Consider the following 16,770-nt stretch of genomic DNA (forward strand, 5'->3'; position numbering starts at 1 on the left):
GGAGGCCGATAGAGCAATGGCTGAGGCGCATGCGACGACCGAGGAGGCCCTAGCTATGAACCGCCAGCTTGCAGCGGAGTTAGACGTGCAGAGGCGCAATAACGACACTCTTCGGTTTTCGTCATGCTCTTCGGCAAGCACGATACTTCGGCCGTTTTCGCGAGGGCTTTGAGTTTGATATGACCAAGGACTTCTACCAAGGGTCATTTATGTCATTTGGGGAGATGCCCGCCGGGGCTGTGCCTGATGAGGATGAGCCGACTGACACCCCTGAGGAGGAAGAAACTCAAGGTGCTTCAGATGACGATGCTGAGGATGAGCAACCCGAGCGAGATGGTGAGCAAGAGGACGAGCCGGAAACTCGAGAGGATGCCCCCGTGAATCCTGAGGATTAAGTGTTTTGAGAGGTCGATAGAGCCCCTTTTTTTTGTTTTTTTTTTGTTTTTGTTTTTTTTTTCTATGAACAAGGTCATTAGAACCTTCTAAATAAAAGTAGTGTTTTCTCTTTCATTCCGAACTAGTGCTGTATATTTTTGAATTGTGAAATCCGGGGAGTTTTACGCAAAACCGTATATTGCATAAGTTAATAATTCAATAATCCATCCCAGGAAGAACTGAGTAAGATTAATTTGACCCTAAACCGAGTAACCTTATTCGGTGCTGTTTTCACTTTGGGAGAAAACCGAATGGAGCCGTTCGAAATTGATGCCTTTTGAGTCAAAACCGAATGGAGTCATTCGGAATTGATGGCTTTTGAGTCAAAACCGAATGGAGTCATTCGGGATTGATGCCTTTTGGGTCGAAACCGAATGGAGTCATTCGGGATTGATGCCTGTTGGGTCAAAACCGAATGAAGTCATTCTGAATTGATGCCTTTTGAGTCAAAACCGAATGGAGTCATTCGGAATTGATGCCTTTTGGGTCAAAACCGCATGGAGTCATTCGGAATTGATACCTTTTGGGTCAAAACCGAATGGAGTCATTCGGAATTGATGCCTTTTGGGTCAAAACCGAATGGAGTCATTCGGAATTGATGCCTTTTGAGTCAAAACCCAATATAGTCATTCGGAATTGATGCCTTTTGGGTCAAAACCGAATGGAGTCATTCGAAATTGATGCCTTTTGAGTCAAAACCCAATATAGTCATTCGGAATTGATGCCTTTTGGGTCAAAACCGAATGGAGTCATTCGGAATTGATACCTTTTGATTCGAAACCGAATGGAGTCATTCGGGATTGATTCTGAGAGAAGCGTTGAGTTTTGAAGGTACATCCTTGGCTAAGTTGGTTACTCGGGAGGGAAACCTTGGTTGAGTTTTGAAGGTACATCCTTGGCCGAGTTGGTTACTCGGGAGGGAAACCTTGGCTGAGTTTTGAAGGTACATCCTTGGCCGAGTTGGTTACTCGGGAGGGAAACCTTGGTTGAGTTTTGAAGGTACATCCTTGGTCGAGTTGGTTACTCGGGATGGAAACCTTGGTTGAGTTTTGAAGGTACATCCTTGGCCGAGTTGGTTACTCGGGAGGGAAACCTTGGTTGATTTTTGAAGGTACATCCTTGGCCGAGTTGGTTACTCGGGAGGGAAACCTTGGTCATCCTTTGCTTGCACGCTTCGGCTATGATACGTGCCTTGTCACGGACTTCATCTATGACATCGATTTCTGCCCTAAGAGATGAGTTGTTGCTTTCTTCGTCAAAATGCAGTCGATGAAAAGAAGGTTCACCTACTTCCACGGGGATCATGGCATCAGTGTCGTATGTCAATCGGAACGGGGTTTCCCTTGTTGTGGATTGAGGTGTACATCTATAAGCCCATAACACTTCTACTAGTTCTTCGGCCCAGGCGCCCTTAGAATCTCCCCAGCGCTTTTTCAACTCTGTTAAGATGACTTTATTCGCCGCCTCGGCCTGTCCGTTCGATTAAGGATGTTCGACCGATGTGAATCGGTGCCGTATGCCCAAGTCTTGGATGAACTTGTTCAACTTTTGATCTGTGAATTGGAGACCATTGTCAGTTACAATGGCATATGGTATGCCGAAGCGCGTGACAATGTTCTTCCACAAAAACTTCTGCACCATACCAGCTGTGATTGTTGCTAACGGCTCGGCTTCAATCCACTTTGTGAAGTAATCGATTGCGACCAGCAAAAATTTACATTGGCCTTTGGCAAGGGGGAACGGACCGAGGATGTCCATCCCCCATAGTGCAAACGGCCAAGGAGCGCTAATACTGTGCAACTCTTCAGCCGAGGCGTGAATGATATTTCCGTGGCATTGGCATTGCATGCATCGCTTTACAAATTCAGCACAATCAGTTCTAAGAGTTGGCCAGTAGTACCTAGCTCTCAACACTTTGGCCGCTAGAGTTCTTCCACCCAAGTGAGACCCACAAATCCCTTCATGGATTTCTCTCAGCATGTAATTTGCTTGTGTTGAATCAATGCACTTCAATAATGGAGTGGAGAAGCCTGTTCGGTACAATTCCCCGTTTACTACTGAGTATCGAGCTGCCTGTGCGCGGAGCTTTTTGGCGGCGGAAGGTTCAGTTGGTTGCTTTCCCAACTCGATATAACTCATTATCTCAGCGATCCAAGTCTGTTGAGGTTCATCGACCGGCATACACTCATGTGGTTTCACACTAGGAGTTGCGAGGTCGAGATGAAGAGTAGTTCGAAGCTGCCCGGGTTTTCGGCTACTGGTAGCCAGCCGAGCTAATTGATCGGCGCGTTCATTGCGTTCTCTAGGGGTATGCTTGACTTGGACCTCATTGAAAGTGTTGCGTGCATTCCGAAGCAAGTGGTAATATTTAAGTTGGGGTCTTTCACTTGGAAGTGATCATTGACCTATTCCGAGACGATTTTTGAATCTGTCCAACACACTATTCGCCGAGCACCAACTTCTTGGGCGAGTCTTAACCCTGCCAGCAATGCCTCGTACTCGGCCTGATTATTGGAGGTCTTGAATGCAAATCGTAGGGACTGTTCGAGTATCAATCCGGATGGTCCTTCAAGGATTACTCCTGCTCCACAACCTTGGTTATTTGAAGACCTGTCTACGTGCATTGTCCACAGGTCACTTACAAAATGGCCTTTCGGCTGCAATTCGTTCACAAAATCAGCCAAGCATTGGGATTTAATAGGGCCTCGTGCTTCAAAGGTGATGTCAAACTGCGAAAGCTCAATTGACCAAGCCATCATTCGGCCGACCAACTCTGGCTTACGCAGTACCTTGGCAATCGGGCAGTCAGTCCAAACCACCACATGATGACTTTGAAAATATTGGTGAAGGCGTTGAGCCGCGTGCACCAGCCCCAGCGCCACCTTCTCCAAGAGTTGGTATCTTGTTTCGGCTTCTTGTAGCAGCCGGCTGATAAAATACATAGGCCGTTGCTCGCCGTTTTCCTGCACTATAACGACACTTATGGCTTCGTTTGATACACACAAATACACCACCATATCTGCCTGCGGATCGGGTTTAGAGAGAACGGGAGGGGAGCCGAGACGCTGCTTCAACTCCTTGAAGGCCTCCTCACAATCGACGGACCATTCAAACTTCTTGACCTTCTTTAACAAACCTGTAATAGGCTTTGCGATCTCTGCGAGACATGGTAGAAATCTTGAAAGAGATGTGAGCCGTCCAGCCAACTTTTGAACCTCCTTGAGGTTTTGGGGACTTCTCATATCGATGACTGCCTAACATTTGTCGGGGTTGGCTTCAATGCCCCTTGCCGAAAGCATGAAACCAAGAAATTTTCCACCCGATACGCCGAACACGCATTTTTCTGGATTGAGCCGCATGTCAAATTTGCGGAGTTGCTGGAATACTTCGGAGAGGTCATCTATGTGCTGAGTGATGCCTTCGGACATGACAACCATATCGTCGACATATACCTCCATATTCTTGCCGAGTTGGTGTTGAAAAATTTTATTCATCAATCTCAGGTAAGTTGCTCCTGCGTTCTTTAAACCGAAAGGCATCACGCGATAACAATAATTAGCTGTGTCAGTGATGAAAGCTGTCTTTTCTTCATTGCGGGGATGCATTCAGATTTGATTATATCCCGAATAAGCATCCAGGAAGGAGAGGACCTTATGACCTGATGCACCATCAACCAATCGATCGATGTTTGGGAGTGGGTAAGCATCTTTCGAGCATGCCTTGTTGAGATTAGTGTAGTCGGTGCACATTCTCCACTTGCCGTTTGGTTTTTTAACCATGACTACATTTGCCAACCATGTAGTGTATTGAACTTCCCGGATGAATCTAGCCTCAAGTAACTTTGCCACTTCGGCTTCCACTGCCAATTTTTGATTGGTTCCCATTTTTCTTTTTCGTTGAGCAACCGGTCGTGCTTCAGCGCATATTGACAATTTATGACACATAACACTCGGATCTATGCCAGACATGTTGGATGGTGTCCATGCAAACAGGTCCTTGTTCCGACTGATCACAAGGCTTAAGGCTGAGCAGTCTTCCTTGGACATATCGGCGCCGATGTATGTGACTTGCGTGGGAAGTACATCGAGCTGTAACTGGACTTTTTTGTCAGTCGGTTCAACACGTTCTTCATCGTTCATTCGTGGATCAAGATCCCAATCGACCGATTCGTCCAATGCTGAAGGGGTTACAGCATGAACCCGTTTGGATTTTTGTCGCCTTTCTTCGACGGGAGATATGCGCAGACTGGCGAAATAGCATTCCCGAGCAGCCTTCTGATCGGCGTGGATTGTAAGGATCTTCCCTTTGTCGGATGGGAACTTCATTGCTAAGTGCGGTGTCGAGACAATTGCCCCCAGCATGTTCAATGATGGCCGACCAAGGAGGATATGATAAGACGTGTTGGCATGCACCACAATATACTTCACCTGAATTTCTCTGCTTTCTTGTTCGTCAAAATAAAAACGAGTGAATAGCTTAATATATCCCTTAGTGCTTACCCATTCTCCTGAGAAACCGACCAAGGGGTCATCGTAAGGGATCAACTCCGTCTCGGAAATACCTAACTGCTTGAAGGTATTCCAGTATAAAATATCTGCCGAACTGCCCTGGTCAACCAATGTTTTCTTGACTATGCAATTGTGAATTTCCACGCTGATCACCATTGGATCGTCCTGCATGGGGTCGATGCCTTGAAAGTCGGCATCAGTGAAGGTTATGGTTGGTAGTCTTCGGGAAGGTTGCCTATCAACGACATGAACTAAGCGAATAGCACGTAAATGTCTCTTTTGAGCTGAGGAAGTTGATCCTCCTCCGGCGAACCCCCCTGCGATTGTATTGATAACCCTCTTATGCGCCGCCGAGGGGTCATCCTTTCTATCGCGAGACCTGCTTCGGTCGTGCCGAGTCCTCTCAGAGTTATCATGCCTGTGCCGATCCTGGTGTCGTTCCTGGTGCCGAGGTTGATATGATGAGCGAGGCCGAGATGAGTCGAACCAATCGACGAAGTTATGAAGTTGTCCCTGCTTGATCAAAGCTTCTATTTTATCCCTAAGTGCAGCAAACTCCTTGGTAGAATGTCCACGGTTGCGATGGTACCTGCAAGATTTGCTGGTATCTGCCCGTGGTGGGGTAGAAGCTCTCTTCGGGACCGCTAGTACCTCGGATGCGAGGGCTTGTTCTAGCACCGCTGCCCTGCTGGCATTCAGGGGGGTGTAATGAGAGTATCTCGACCCACGAGTGGGTCGGTCTCGGAGTGTTATTTCTTTGCCTTTCCCTCTGAAAGGTTGTTCTGCGGGCTTTTCGGCTTTGCTTAGTGACTCGGCACGGGCCTGATTACGGTATTCAGCTAATTCTTCCATTTGCATATACTTGTCGGCCCTCCTTCGTAAATCGTTCATGTCCGAAGGAGGTTTTTTGCAAATGCTGTTGACGAACGGCCCTGACTTCAATGCCGTTGTGAGGTGATGGAGTGCTACGGCCGGATTAAGGTCTCGGATTTCCAACGCTGCTTTGTTAAACTGATCCATGAAGGTCTGAAAAGACTCCTTCTTGTCCTGCCGAAGGCTTACCAATGATAGAGAGGTCAAGCTGTGGGGACGACTCGTTGCGAACTGGATGGTAAACTGCGAGGACAAAGTGTTGAATGAGTCGATTGAGTTAGGAGGTAGCCGAGTGAACCAACTCAAAGCCCTGCCTTTAAGAGACGTCAGAAAGATCCGAAACAAAGCCGCATCATCCGTGGTGCTCAAGGTTACCTGCGTGAGAAAAACATCAAGATGTTCATCAGGGTCGGTTGTACCATCATATTTATCAATGGGCAACGATTTCCAGTTATCAAGCAAGGGCAATTGCATAATGGAGGATGTGAAAGGGTGTCGATGTGAGCCGATGGTTGCCACGTCAGCGGGTCGTCCGACCGTATGCAAAGCCGAAGGGGATTTTGCTGGTGCCGCGGCCGTGCCGTGAGGAACCGATGTGTGGATCTCATGAGATTGATAAGACCCTTGTGTCTGAGTAGTGGTGGGATGAGTAGGCTTCCACGAAGAATCTTGGTTTTTTAATGCCTCATTTTTGGCTCTTAAGGCCGAAAGCTCCCTCGCATCCTTCTCCCGTTGTTGCTTCATCGCGGCCATTTCCTGTTTCAACAAACGCACTGTTTCGGACAGATCAGTTTCATCAACAACCTCGACATGTTCCTCCTCTTCAGTATGATGATCTTCTGTGTTGGTTCTCCTTGTCTTTGCCATAGCTCAATTCGGTAGACTCCGCAGCTGTCTTAACTTGTCTTCTCAGGTTTCTCGGTTGGCCCCACGGTGGGCGCCAAAATGTACCTGTCTGAAGGGTACACTAGTAATCTTCTCGTATTCTAAGGGCTGAACGAAAGCTCCGATCGAATATTCCGGTGAAGGGGAGGTACTTGCAAAAGGCACTCCGACGCTCAAGTCAGGACAAAGTACAAATATCGATAGTAATTAATGAACAATGACGTTACCTCGTGACATGAGCTATTTATACTGACATTTATGAGCCCTGACCTCCCTGGGCCTTGTGGCAGGATTACCGTATTAGGTAATACGCCTCTAATCGGTTTATTAGTGTGATTAACTCTTAATCCTTAATTAGAGGGAGTCCTTAACTCTTTATTAGTGAGAATATGGATGGATCATCTGGTTGCTGATCGGCCACCTGGTTCGGCTATTCGGGTGCCGAATGGGTGTGGGCCATCAGGTGGCCAAATGGCCGAGCCAGGTGGCCGAATAGCCTTGCTAGTACAAGAACCAACACAAGAATAACGTAATATGTCTTTCTAAGGCTCTAATAGTAACATAGAGCTCAGACTCTTTTATCAGAGTAAAATAAATATAACTTGTTAATTACATGCAGCCAAAATCTCAAGTCCAAGGAAGTTTTTAAGAATTTCCAATCCTAATGACATTTTAAGGTAATATTAACTATTAAATTTTTTCAATTGGATTAGTTCAAGAATTACGTACACCATCGTAAATTAATAAATAAGATATTAATTAATCTTTATCCAATGAAAATCTCTCTATATATATATATATATATATATTTGAATAATTAATGTCTTGTTAATCATATTATAAAAATAATTTAGATTAAAATTATAAAAGACTTGTTTCTTGTTATCATCAACCCTATCATGATAACAAGTTTAATATTTTAATCAAAGATCTAGTCAAATTAAATATTAATCAAATAATAAATATAATAATAAAATAAAAAAAACAATTTTTATTAATTATAATTAATAATATCACATAGGATTAATTTTGTTTGGTGGAACCTTCTTCCTAAATTTGTTAAGGAAGACTTTTGTCGTAATTGTTATGATTAGTCGATGTTTAAATTTTGTTGATGTATCATGGGTATTTGTCTAGTCTTTTAGTAAATTTTCTATTATGTTTTATCTTTTTAATATTATTTATAGGATGTCGCATATGATTAGTAAGTCTTGGAATGTCAGTGTTGTTAAAATTCCTTGATTCTATAGTGATGTTTAGTACTCCTAATTTTTATAAAAATAAATTATAATTAACCATATATTGATTGGGAATACATATTTATCTCAAACAATGTAGGCAATAACGGATAAGAGTAGAGGGAGAATCAGCTTTTTGACCCCACTAAATAAAAATAAAAATAAAAAAATACATGAAATAAATATAAAAAAAAACTATTTACTGAAATAGGTGATTTTGGACACGTAAGCAGACATGTGGCATAGAAAACGCATGGGGCTGGGCGTTTTTTAGAAAAAGCCTCCCCCAAGCGCCTTGTTTTGCTGATGTTGTAGCCAATGCAGCTGGAAAAGAAAGAGCAGGGAGGCAGGCGTTTTTCAGAAAGAGCCTCCCCCCAGGCGCCTTCTCTTTGTAGATTGACACGTGGCAATGTTTGAAATGAAAGAGCAGGGGGGAGGCCCCATCTGTTCATCATGCACAACTTCCCCCATTTTGTGTTTAAATGTGAGTCCAAGAGTAGAGGCTTAGATACGTTTTTTATTGAGAAAACGCTTGTACTCCCGGCGCTATAAGAAAACGGTTCTACCACTTACGTTCTGAAAAATTTTATTTCCCCACAAATTTATTTTTGCACGTTGTTATCAAGTATGATTTGTACTTTATTTATTTAAATTTAGAAATAAATATTTAAATCAAAAATGTTTAGGGCTGATTCGTTAATGGTTTTTGGGTGTGGAACGGCCCGTTCTGCAAACAGAACGGGCCGTTCTGATTGAACAATTTGGTTGTTATTTTAGATCTGGAACGGGCCGTTTTGGGGCCGTTCTGGTTGTTTGATTTACTGAAAAATGGAAGGATCAGAATGACCCGTTTTGCTTTCGGAACGGCCCGTTCCAGAACCCAATTTTAGAAACGTTTTGTGCAATGAGAATGGTCTGTTCTGGTTTCAGAACGGGCCGTTCTGATTGCATTCATGAAGGATTTCAATTGAAAATTTTGAATTATTATGAGGGATTAAATTAGGCATTTAGGCATTTATAAAATTTATATGTAATTAGTTGTTTGAGTTTAATATTTAATTTGTTTGTTTGTTTAATTATATCAGGATGTCTACACAGATGATTCATGCAGGATCTATCGACGATTCATTATTAAGGCTTCAACCATTCCATATATCTGAGCATATATGGAATGGAGCTGAAGATAGGGTTTTGAAGGTTAGGAGAGCAACACAATCAGAGTTGCGTGGTGTTGAGATTCCAGCTGCTATTCAGGATCTTCTACAGAGGGCTGATTTTATTGGGATGGCGCAGATTAGTTACTTTCCTGTGGACAATCATTTAATTTCTGTGTTAGTTGAGCGATGGAGACCAGAGACCCACACGTTTTGTGACACCCTTCTACCCCATAATAAATAACTAACAACAATAAGAATAATTCAATAAATATAACATCAAGAAGGGTCCACATATTTTAATAAAAACTCATAGGTTCACAAGTCTTGAAATAAATAGAAATAATAATAATAATAATAATAATAATAAAGTTTTACTCTTAAAAGAAAATTATCAAGGTCTCTAAAGAAAATGAAAGGAATCCAGAATTTACAAATATAAGGTGAATATAAAACTCTTAAAAATAAGTCTCCTCAAACGACAAATAACAATTCATAACTAAAGCATCCTAAATTCATGCCCCAATGTCACATCCTATCAGAGCAGAACCCTTTCCCTTTAGAACTCAACACTATGAGTGCCTTCATCTTCACCTAAAAGAAAACCACATAAAAACAGGACGGTGAGAGATAGATAACATCATATATGAACATAGAGCTACCCAATTCCCACCCCACACCGTGCACCAAAATATCATCATTAAATATAAACAACAAATACATCTCATATAATTACCAAACATCATTTTTTTTTTCAATCATACAAGCTTTCATACACATGCTCACTATATGCTCATACACATCTCCTCTCCTAAGAGTCTCAACTTGGCACTCTGCACAATGGGCGTACCTCGTTAATTCCCTTAGTTGTTGCCAATGCGGGCATACCGTTCTCACACCCTCCCAGGGCCGGTATGTTGCACGGTTAAACACCCAGCGGCCCGTGCAAAGGCAATCCACCCACCGTTAAACCCTCTGTGGCCAGTGAGCTGCGTAGTTAAACACCCAACGGCCCACGCATGGAATGCCTCCCGTCATGGTCCCCCCTGTCTCAACCCCTCTCTGGGCCCAGGGTCCAATGCAATATAGCCACGTCTGGCTTCTCAAGCACCACATGCAACTCATAAGTCTCATGCAACTCATACATCCCACGTAACTCATAATTAATGCATCTCCATTATATAACATCATCACATGTCAATAACAATCCATGCAATATCATCCTCACATGCTAGGTACCTATCATTAAGTTATCAACATCATAGATCACAAATTTCACATAATTCTTCACACACATCACAATATCTATGACATTCAGTTAATAATTTAACCATAACTCGAGATATACATATCCTTTCTAAGTGATCCCAACTCCATTAGAATCCTAACATCAATATCTACAACTTTCATGAAGAACACAAATCCTAATAAAGTCGTTTAGGTTACCATTCAGGGCTCACAAAAATTGATGTTGTGGTTCGCACACAGATTGGAAGGCTCAAATTGCAACTCACATAACGTGATCAAATATTAATATTTTTAACCGATTCTTGTGTCTAAATGGTATCCCTAGATGTCTAGTTTCTAACAAAACAAACAGCACTCGATTTGGATAACTACACAGAAAGATATCGCAAAATTACAAACGTATGTCGGGGTCTCGACGCCCGACGCCCAAAACTGGCGCTGAGCGCCCAAATCTCTGCCCAGACTCCCCTCTGTGCAATTAAACCTGCGTTTTACGAGTTCCAACAAGGTTTTTACCAATTTTCACTACTTCTACACCCCGTTGGTTCAGTTTAACTCCATTTATATTCTTCATACGTTCCAAATCAATCCATACACATCTCAAGCCTCAAAAATTGGTTTCCATTGGTTTTACAAAAAAAAATCTAAACTCTTCTTAACACATAAAATTCAAGTCATCAAATTTAAGGATAAAGAATTAACAAGAAAGCCCCAATGGATTTCAAAGACAATTCAAGGAATAAGTTCTTCCAAATGAATTAAGAATTTAGAACATCGATTGCACAGATAATCGTTCAGACTTTTAAATAGAGTTCCTAGAGGGACTTAGGGATTGCCCTCACTACCCGAACACCCCTATATTCACATATGAAGAAACCCATCCCCCGTACCTTAAGGATGATGAACGAAGGCCAACAGAAGAACGACGGAGCAATCTGAACACTTTACGCCTTCCTTCAAGAATTTTCTCCTCTCCCCTCTTCCTTCAAGCGTCTGACGTTAAAATGAATATTAGGTAACTGACTACCCCCAAAACCCCTCTAATAATTCCGACTGGGTCAGGCCCATACTCACCCGCCCATCCCCCTCTATTTAATTAAAATGGTAAATAAATAATTAAAAAAAATGAAACAGTTTCAACTTCTATAATTATTTAAAATACTAATTTATTTTCTGCTCTCTAGAATATAAATATAAATAACTACTAGACTCAAGTTTCTCTCGTAAATATAATTATTATTATTTAGAATCTACTGCAATTTTATAAAATTACTAAATAAAATGATATAAATTATTTTCATAAAAATAGTAATTAATTAAAATTTAATTAATTAAAAATTTAGGATGTTACACGTTTCACATGCCCTTTGGCGAGTGTACTATCACGTTGGAGGATGTTGTAATGTTACTTGGGTTGAAGATCTCTGGGGCACCCATTACTGGATACGCAACTATGGATTGGGGAGCTCTTGTGCAGCGCCTTCTTGGCATGACACCCCCTGAGTCAATGCTTGCTGGCGGTCAATTGAGGATGAGCTGGATTGACCGACACTTTTCTAATGTTTCTATATAAGCATATACATAGCCAGGAACATTTGGAACGTTATACTAGAGCGTTCATTTTACGCATAATCGGGGGATATTTATTAAATGATCACTCTAACTTGTTTTTATCTCTCAGATACCTGAGTTTCTTAGAAGACCTGGATGTTTGTGGTCAAATGAGTTGGGGGTCATGCGTCCTGGCGAATATGTACAGGGAGTTGTGCGTGTGCTCGAATTATGATCACAAGGAAATTGGTGGTTCAGGTATTTTACTACAATTATGGGCATGGTATCGGTTTCCATTTCTTGCACCACCTCATCCACCTTTATCTACATTTCATGTTCCTCTAGGGGTAAGGTTAGTAACTATATTACTTGTGATCGATTTAAGAATAAATATATTTAGAATTAATTTGTATATTGAAGAATTAATGATTTTTTTGTTTTTATAACAGGTGGAATTATGCCTTGCATAAACCTAGAGAGGAAACAAAAGATAAAATTGTGAAGTATAGAGAGTATTTTGACCGTTTAAAAAGAGAGGATGTAAGTTTTAATTTATAATATTTTATTGAAGATTTATATTAAAAAATTGTGATTATAAATGATAATTGCTAAGTACTTAATTGTTATGTTGTTTTGTAGTTTGTATGGCAACCATACTTGGAGTTACTACCTACATTACCTCCTTACTGTTTTGAGGACTCACAAGTATGGAGGTCAATTGTCCCATTGATTAATTTCCACATCGTCGAGTATCATTACGCAGATCGTGTCATGCGACAATTTGGGATGGTCCAACACATTCCTGCACCTCCTATTCATCCGGAGAAATTGCATGATCTTTCCTTGGGAGGCAAGGATATCACGGACTGGTCACGCATGCACGTTCAATTTGTACAGGAGTGGCAATCACGACTTCATCGTGTATGGACACAACCTGCGTGTGATACACCACACTTGAGCAATAGCTCAGAATACATGGTGTGGTATAGGAAACATACAAGGCGATGGATTTCTCCTTCTAGTGCAAAGGAAGGATATGTGGTGAGTACAAATCTACGGATGTATTTAAATAATTACTTGTGACATATTTACATATTTAGTGTTTTGATGATATTTGTTATGTTATTTGTAGACTGATGTTTTGGAACACATGTATCATGGCACCAGTGAAGAATATAGGGATTCCTTTGATTTTACCATGATGCATAAGAGGATCGGCCACTGCTTGCAGTTGCGAGATGAGGTGAGCAGGGTGAGTTTCCCTTTTACACCGGCTCCAACTGTAGCATTACCACAACCAGACGTAGTTCAGGTGGAGCACATTGGGGCGAGTCGACGAGAAGGAAAGGGGCTAAGTCGTCGACGTAGGCGAGTTGATCACCAGGGTTTACAGATGCCAGTTCCTCCGACAGAGCCACCGACTGGGACATATTATCCGACTACATTGACCCCGGATGTAGATGTCACACAATATGTGTATGGTAGTGCACAAGACACATCTTTTGGGTTTGACACAACAGGAGTGTTTGGTGCAGGTAATTTCCCGGCATCAACGTCGATAGGTTATGTCCTGAGTATGTCGGGTGGTAGTATGTTCCTGTTTACACCTACTCCATATGTTCCAGACATGATCTCTCCATCAGCACCTTTGATGGATTATCGAGATTATCGATTTGGACAGCCCTCAGTTTCGATAGGAGGACTTTTTGGTGGGGGTACGTCTTCCCAACATCTAGGTTTACGGCATGATCTTAATACAGCATTAGCAGCGAAAGCTGGAAGCCCTGAGGGAGATGGTGATGAGGTAGTTCGGAGGAACCCATATCGTGGTGCTCGCCATAGACAACGGCAATGTATACTAAGTCCCCATGAGCAGCACATGCGGAGAAATGAATAGGTAATTTGAATAATAAGTTATTAGTACTTAAACATAATTGATCGTTCTAAATTGTTTTGTTTACCTAAATGTTTAGTTTACTAATATTTTTTTTACAGTTGATATGCCATTAGACCACGCTGGTTACACTCTCGAGAGATTACGAGAATAGGTTGAAGAAGTAATTTGTATTTTTTTTTGTAATAGTTAATGTAAACGTTGTTGTCATTATTTCATTGTATAACAGAACAGTTTAATTGAACCAGAATTGACATATGATTTAACTTTGCATAAATTTTATTATTTAAATAAATAGCAAAATACAAACTTTTCATGCGTTATTCATAACATCTTCAGCCAGCATCGAGCAATTAGTTCTATTATGCCCTTCACGCCTACAATGTCCACATCGTTGTCTCCTTTGGGATTCAGTCCAATCCATTTCATTTCTAATGCGGGTGGATTTTGGGCGTCCCTTTGCACGTATCATTATCTCATCTGGGAGTATACGAGATCCATTATTAGGTTCAATATTTTCATCACTTCCAAGTGGGAACCATTGACCTGAATATGCCGCTTTGATGTATTCGTTAGTATATGCGGCATCAACAAAAGTTAATGGATCTATACGAACGTGTGCACAAGCTGCTATTGCATGTGAACATGGATATCTATATGCCTAAGAAAACATTGAAAACCTTCCCACCTCGTTGTGTTACTGCATTGAAGATTTCTTCAACTTCAAATCTTGTACACTCATAATTATACCTGCGAACGAAATGAAAGGTTGCTTGTTCTTGATTTGTTTCCATAGCATCCATTAACTTTTGACAGTAACGTTTATCTAGAGCAAGGTCAGCGTTTGCCTGACCTAACCTTTGAAGAAAGTACTCCACCAACCTAGCATATGTGCATTTAACTAACGCAGTTATAGGCAAGTTTCATGCACCTTTAAGGACTTTGTTAACTGCCTCAGACAAATTTGTTGTCATGTGTCCATATCGACGTCCTTCTTTGTCGTGTGCGATTGCCCATTTTTCAATGGAAATGCCATCAATCCAACAAAAAATTTCAGGGCTGACCTCACGGAACCTTTCCAACCTTCTTTCAAATTTATGCTTGTTGGTTGTGTACCCTGCCATATATGAAGTTTATGTATTAATATTTATAAAATTAAACTGAACAGTACACCACATAAAAAACAATAACTCCTTCAGTACCTATGTTAATCAATTCTACTTTAAGTTTAGTATCCTTGAATTGGTGGTTGAAGTTGCTAGCGATGTGTCGAATGCAATATACATGATATGCTTGAGGTGGTTGCCACCCTTGAGAATTTGCCACTACTGACTTGATGCTTTGATGTCGATCACTTATTAAACAAATACCTTATTTTCTCGTAACATAGCGACGAATGTTACTAGGAGACAACACTTCTGACCCATGAACAGTGTTTCTTTTAAATTCGAGATGATCTACACCGTTGATTCTGTCGGTGCGATCTAAGCCATTAGTTTTACCTACTTTATGCTTTACATTTTCAATTGTTATTTTTCATTGTAAGGAAAATATTATCACATTTCTTAATCACACACGTAAATATTATTCATACTTCAACACTTTAGTACTACATTTAAATTAAGACAATACTTTTAAACTTCAACAAACACTTAATTATTGTTTAACAACAACGACAACAACAGCATGAACTTAACAAAGTAAACACTGATTGTTTACAAAATAAACAACGATACAAACAATAGAGTCCTTTGCAAAAGTAAACATCATAACTTAACAAAGTAAACATTGATTGTTAACGTATACGGTAACCTACATGAAGTTTAGTTATCTTTCAAATGAATTGACCATGTTCCACATCTGCAATTATTGAGGCTCCAGATCTTCAAAAGTAACAAACAAATTCAGTAGTAATTCATTCGGGTCTTCTGCAAATTTGTGAAACATGAATGCCACATCTTCATCACAGGTTAAAGGATATATGGAGTATATTGCTTTCCTCCTTCTTCGTATTTAACTGGACAACGATAATGAAGTTGACTTATGCGTTTGTTATCCCCTTTGATCAACCTCCTATGAACCTCATTCAACAAATCAACAAGTGTCATGTCTTCGTTAAGTTTGATAACTCTTCCACTAGATGGCATTTGTATGGCATAATCAAGACCATATTGAGTTTCAAATATCTGAACATTTTGAAACACAAGAGCAAACACTGTTGCTGAACCCATTCTTCAAAATCACTACTACAATATTTCTATCTTAAGTTGAAGAGAAACTTAAAAGGCTATTCTTTCTCAACTGTCTGAACATAAAACACACACACACACACACTTATATTTATAGGCAGATGAAGCCTAACTAAAATAATAAAATAATATGAAGTGCATAATTTAACAATTTTTTTTTCATTACGAAATTACAAAACAAGAACAACAAATACATATTATTAACTGAAGTGCATAATTCTACCAATATGTAATAATAATATTCTCCAAATTTAAATTTTACAATCTACAATAAAAATTACATTACAACCATCCTAATTAGAAATAAACCAAAAACTAAATTACAAATATTTTTTTCTTATTAAATCAAATATCCTTCGGAATAACCTGCAAAAAATGCAACATACATTTGTTAAACAATATTAGTTACAAAATAAATTATATTTAAGTAACACTACTCACCCGTTGTACATTATTTTTAGTTATATTAACCAAGTAAGGACCACGGAAACGGTTGGGGGCAAACACGACAACCTGAAGAAAAAAAAACAAATTCAATTCAACACATAAATAACATAATTTAATATTATACAACAAATATTACCTGTTTCAGAATTAACACACACCCCACAAAAATGTCTTCCCCATATTGTTGGTGTTGCTTAACTTTGTAATGTAAGCTTGCACCAATCGTTGCAGTTGGGTCCTGAAATAAATATTTACAATTAATTACAAAACAATTTCTTTTAATGTACA

At 40.5% G+C, this 16,770-nt stretch overlaps 1 protein-coding gene across 1 annotated transcript; it reads right to left on the reverse strand.

Moving 5' to 3' along the window:
- Nucleotides 1-4,040: 4,040 nt before the first annotated feature.
- On the reverse strand, nucleotides 4,041-6,683 carry LOC145955554 (uncharacterized). Its single transcript, XM_083070439.1, has one exon. It carries the CDS (start codon nucleotides 6,681-6,683, stop codon nucleotides 4,041-4,043), a length of 2,643 nt encoding a protein of 880 aa, XP_082926565.1.
- Nucleotides 6,684-16,770: the final 10,087 nt, after the last annotated feature.

Source organism: Cajanus cajan, chromosome 1 (genome assembly GCF_000230855.2).
Source record: "Cajanus cajan strain Asha chromosome 1, NIPB_CcT2T_4, whole genome shotgun sequence".
Lineage (NCBI taxonomy): Eukaryota > Viridiplantae > Streptophyta > Magnoliopsida > Fabales > Fabaceae > Cajanus > Cajanus cajan.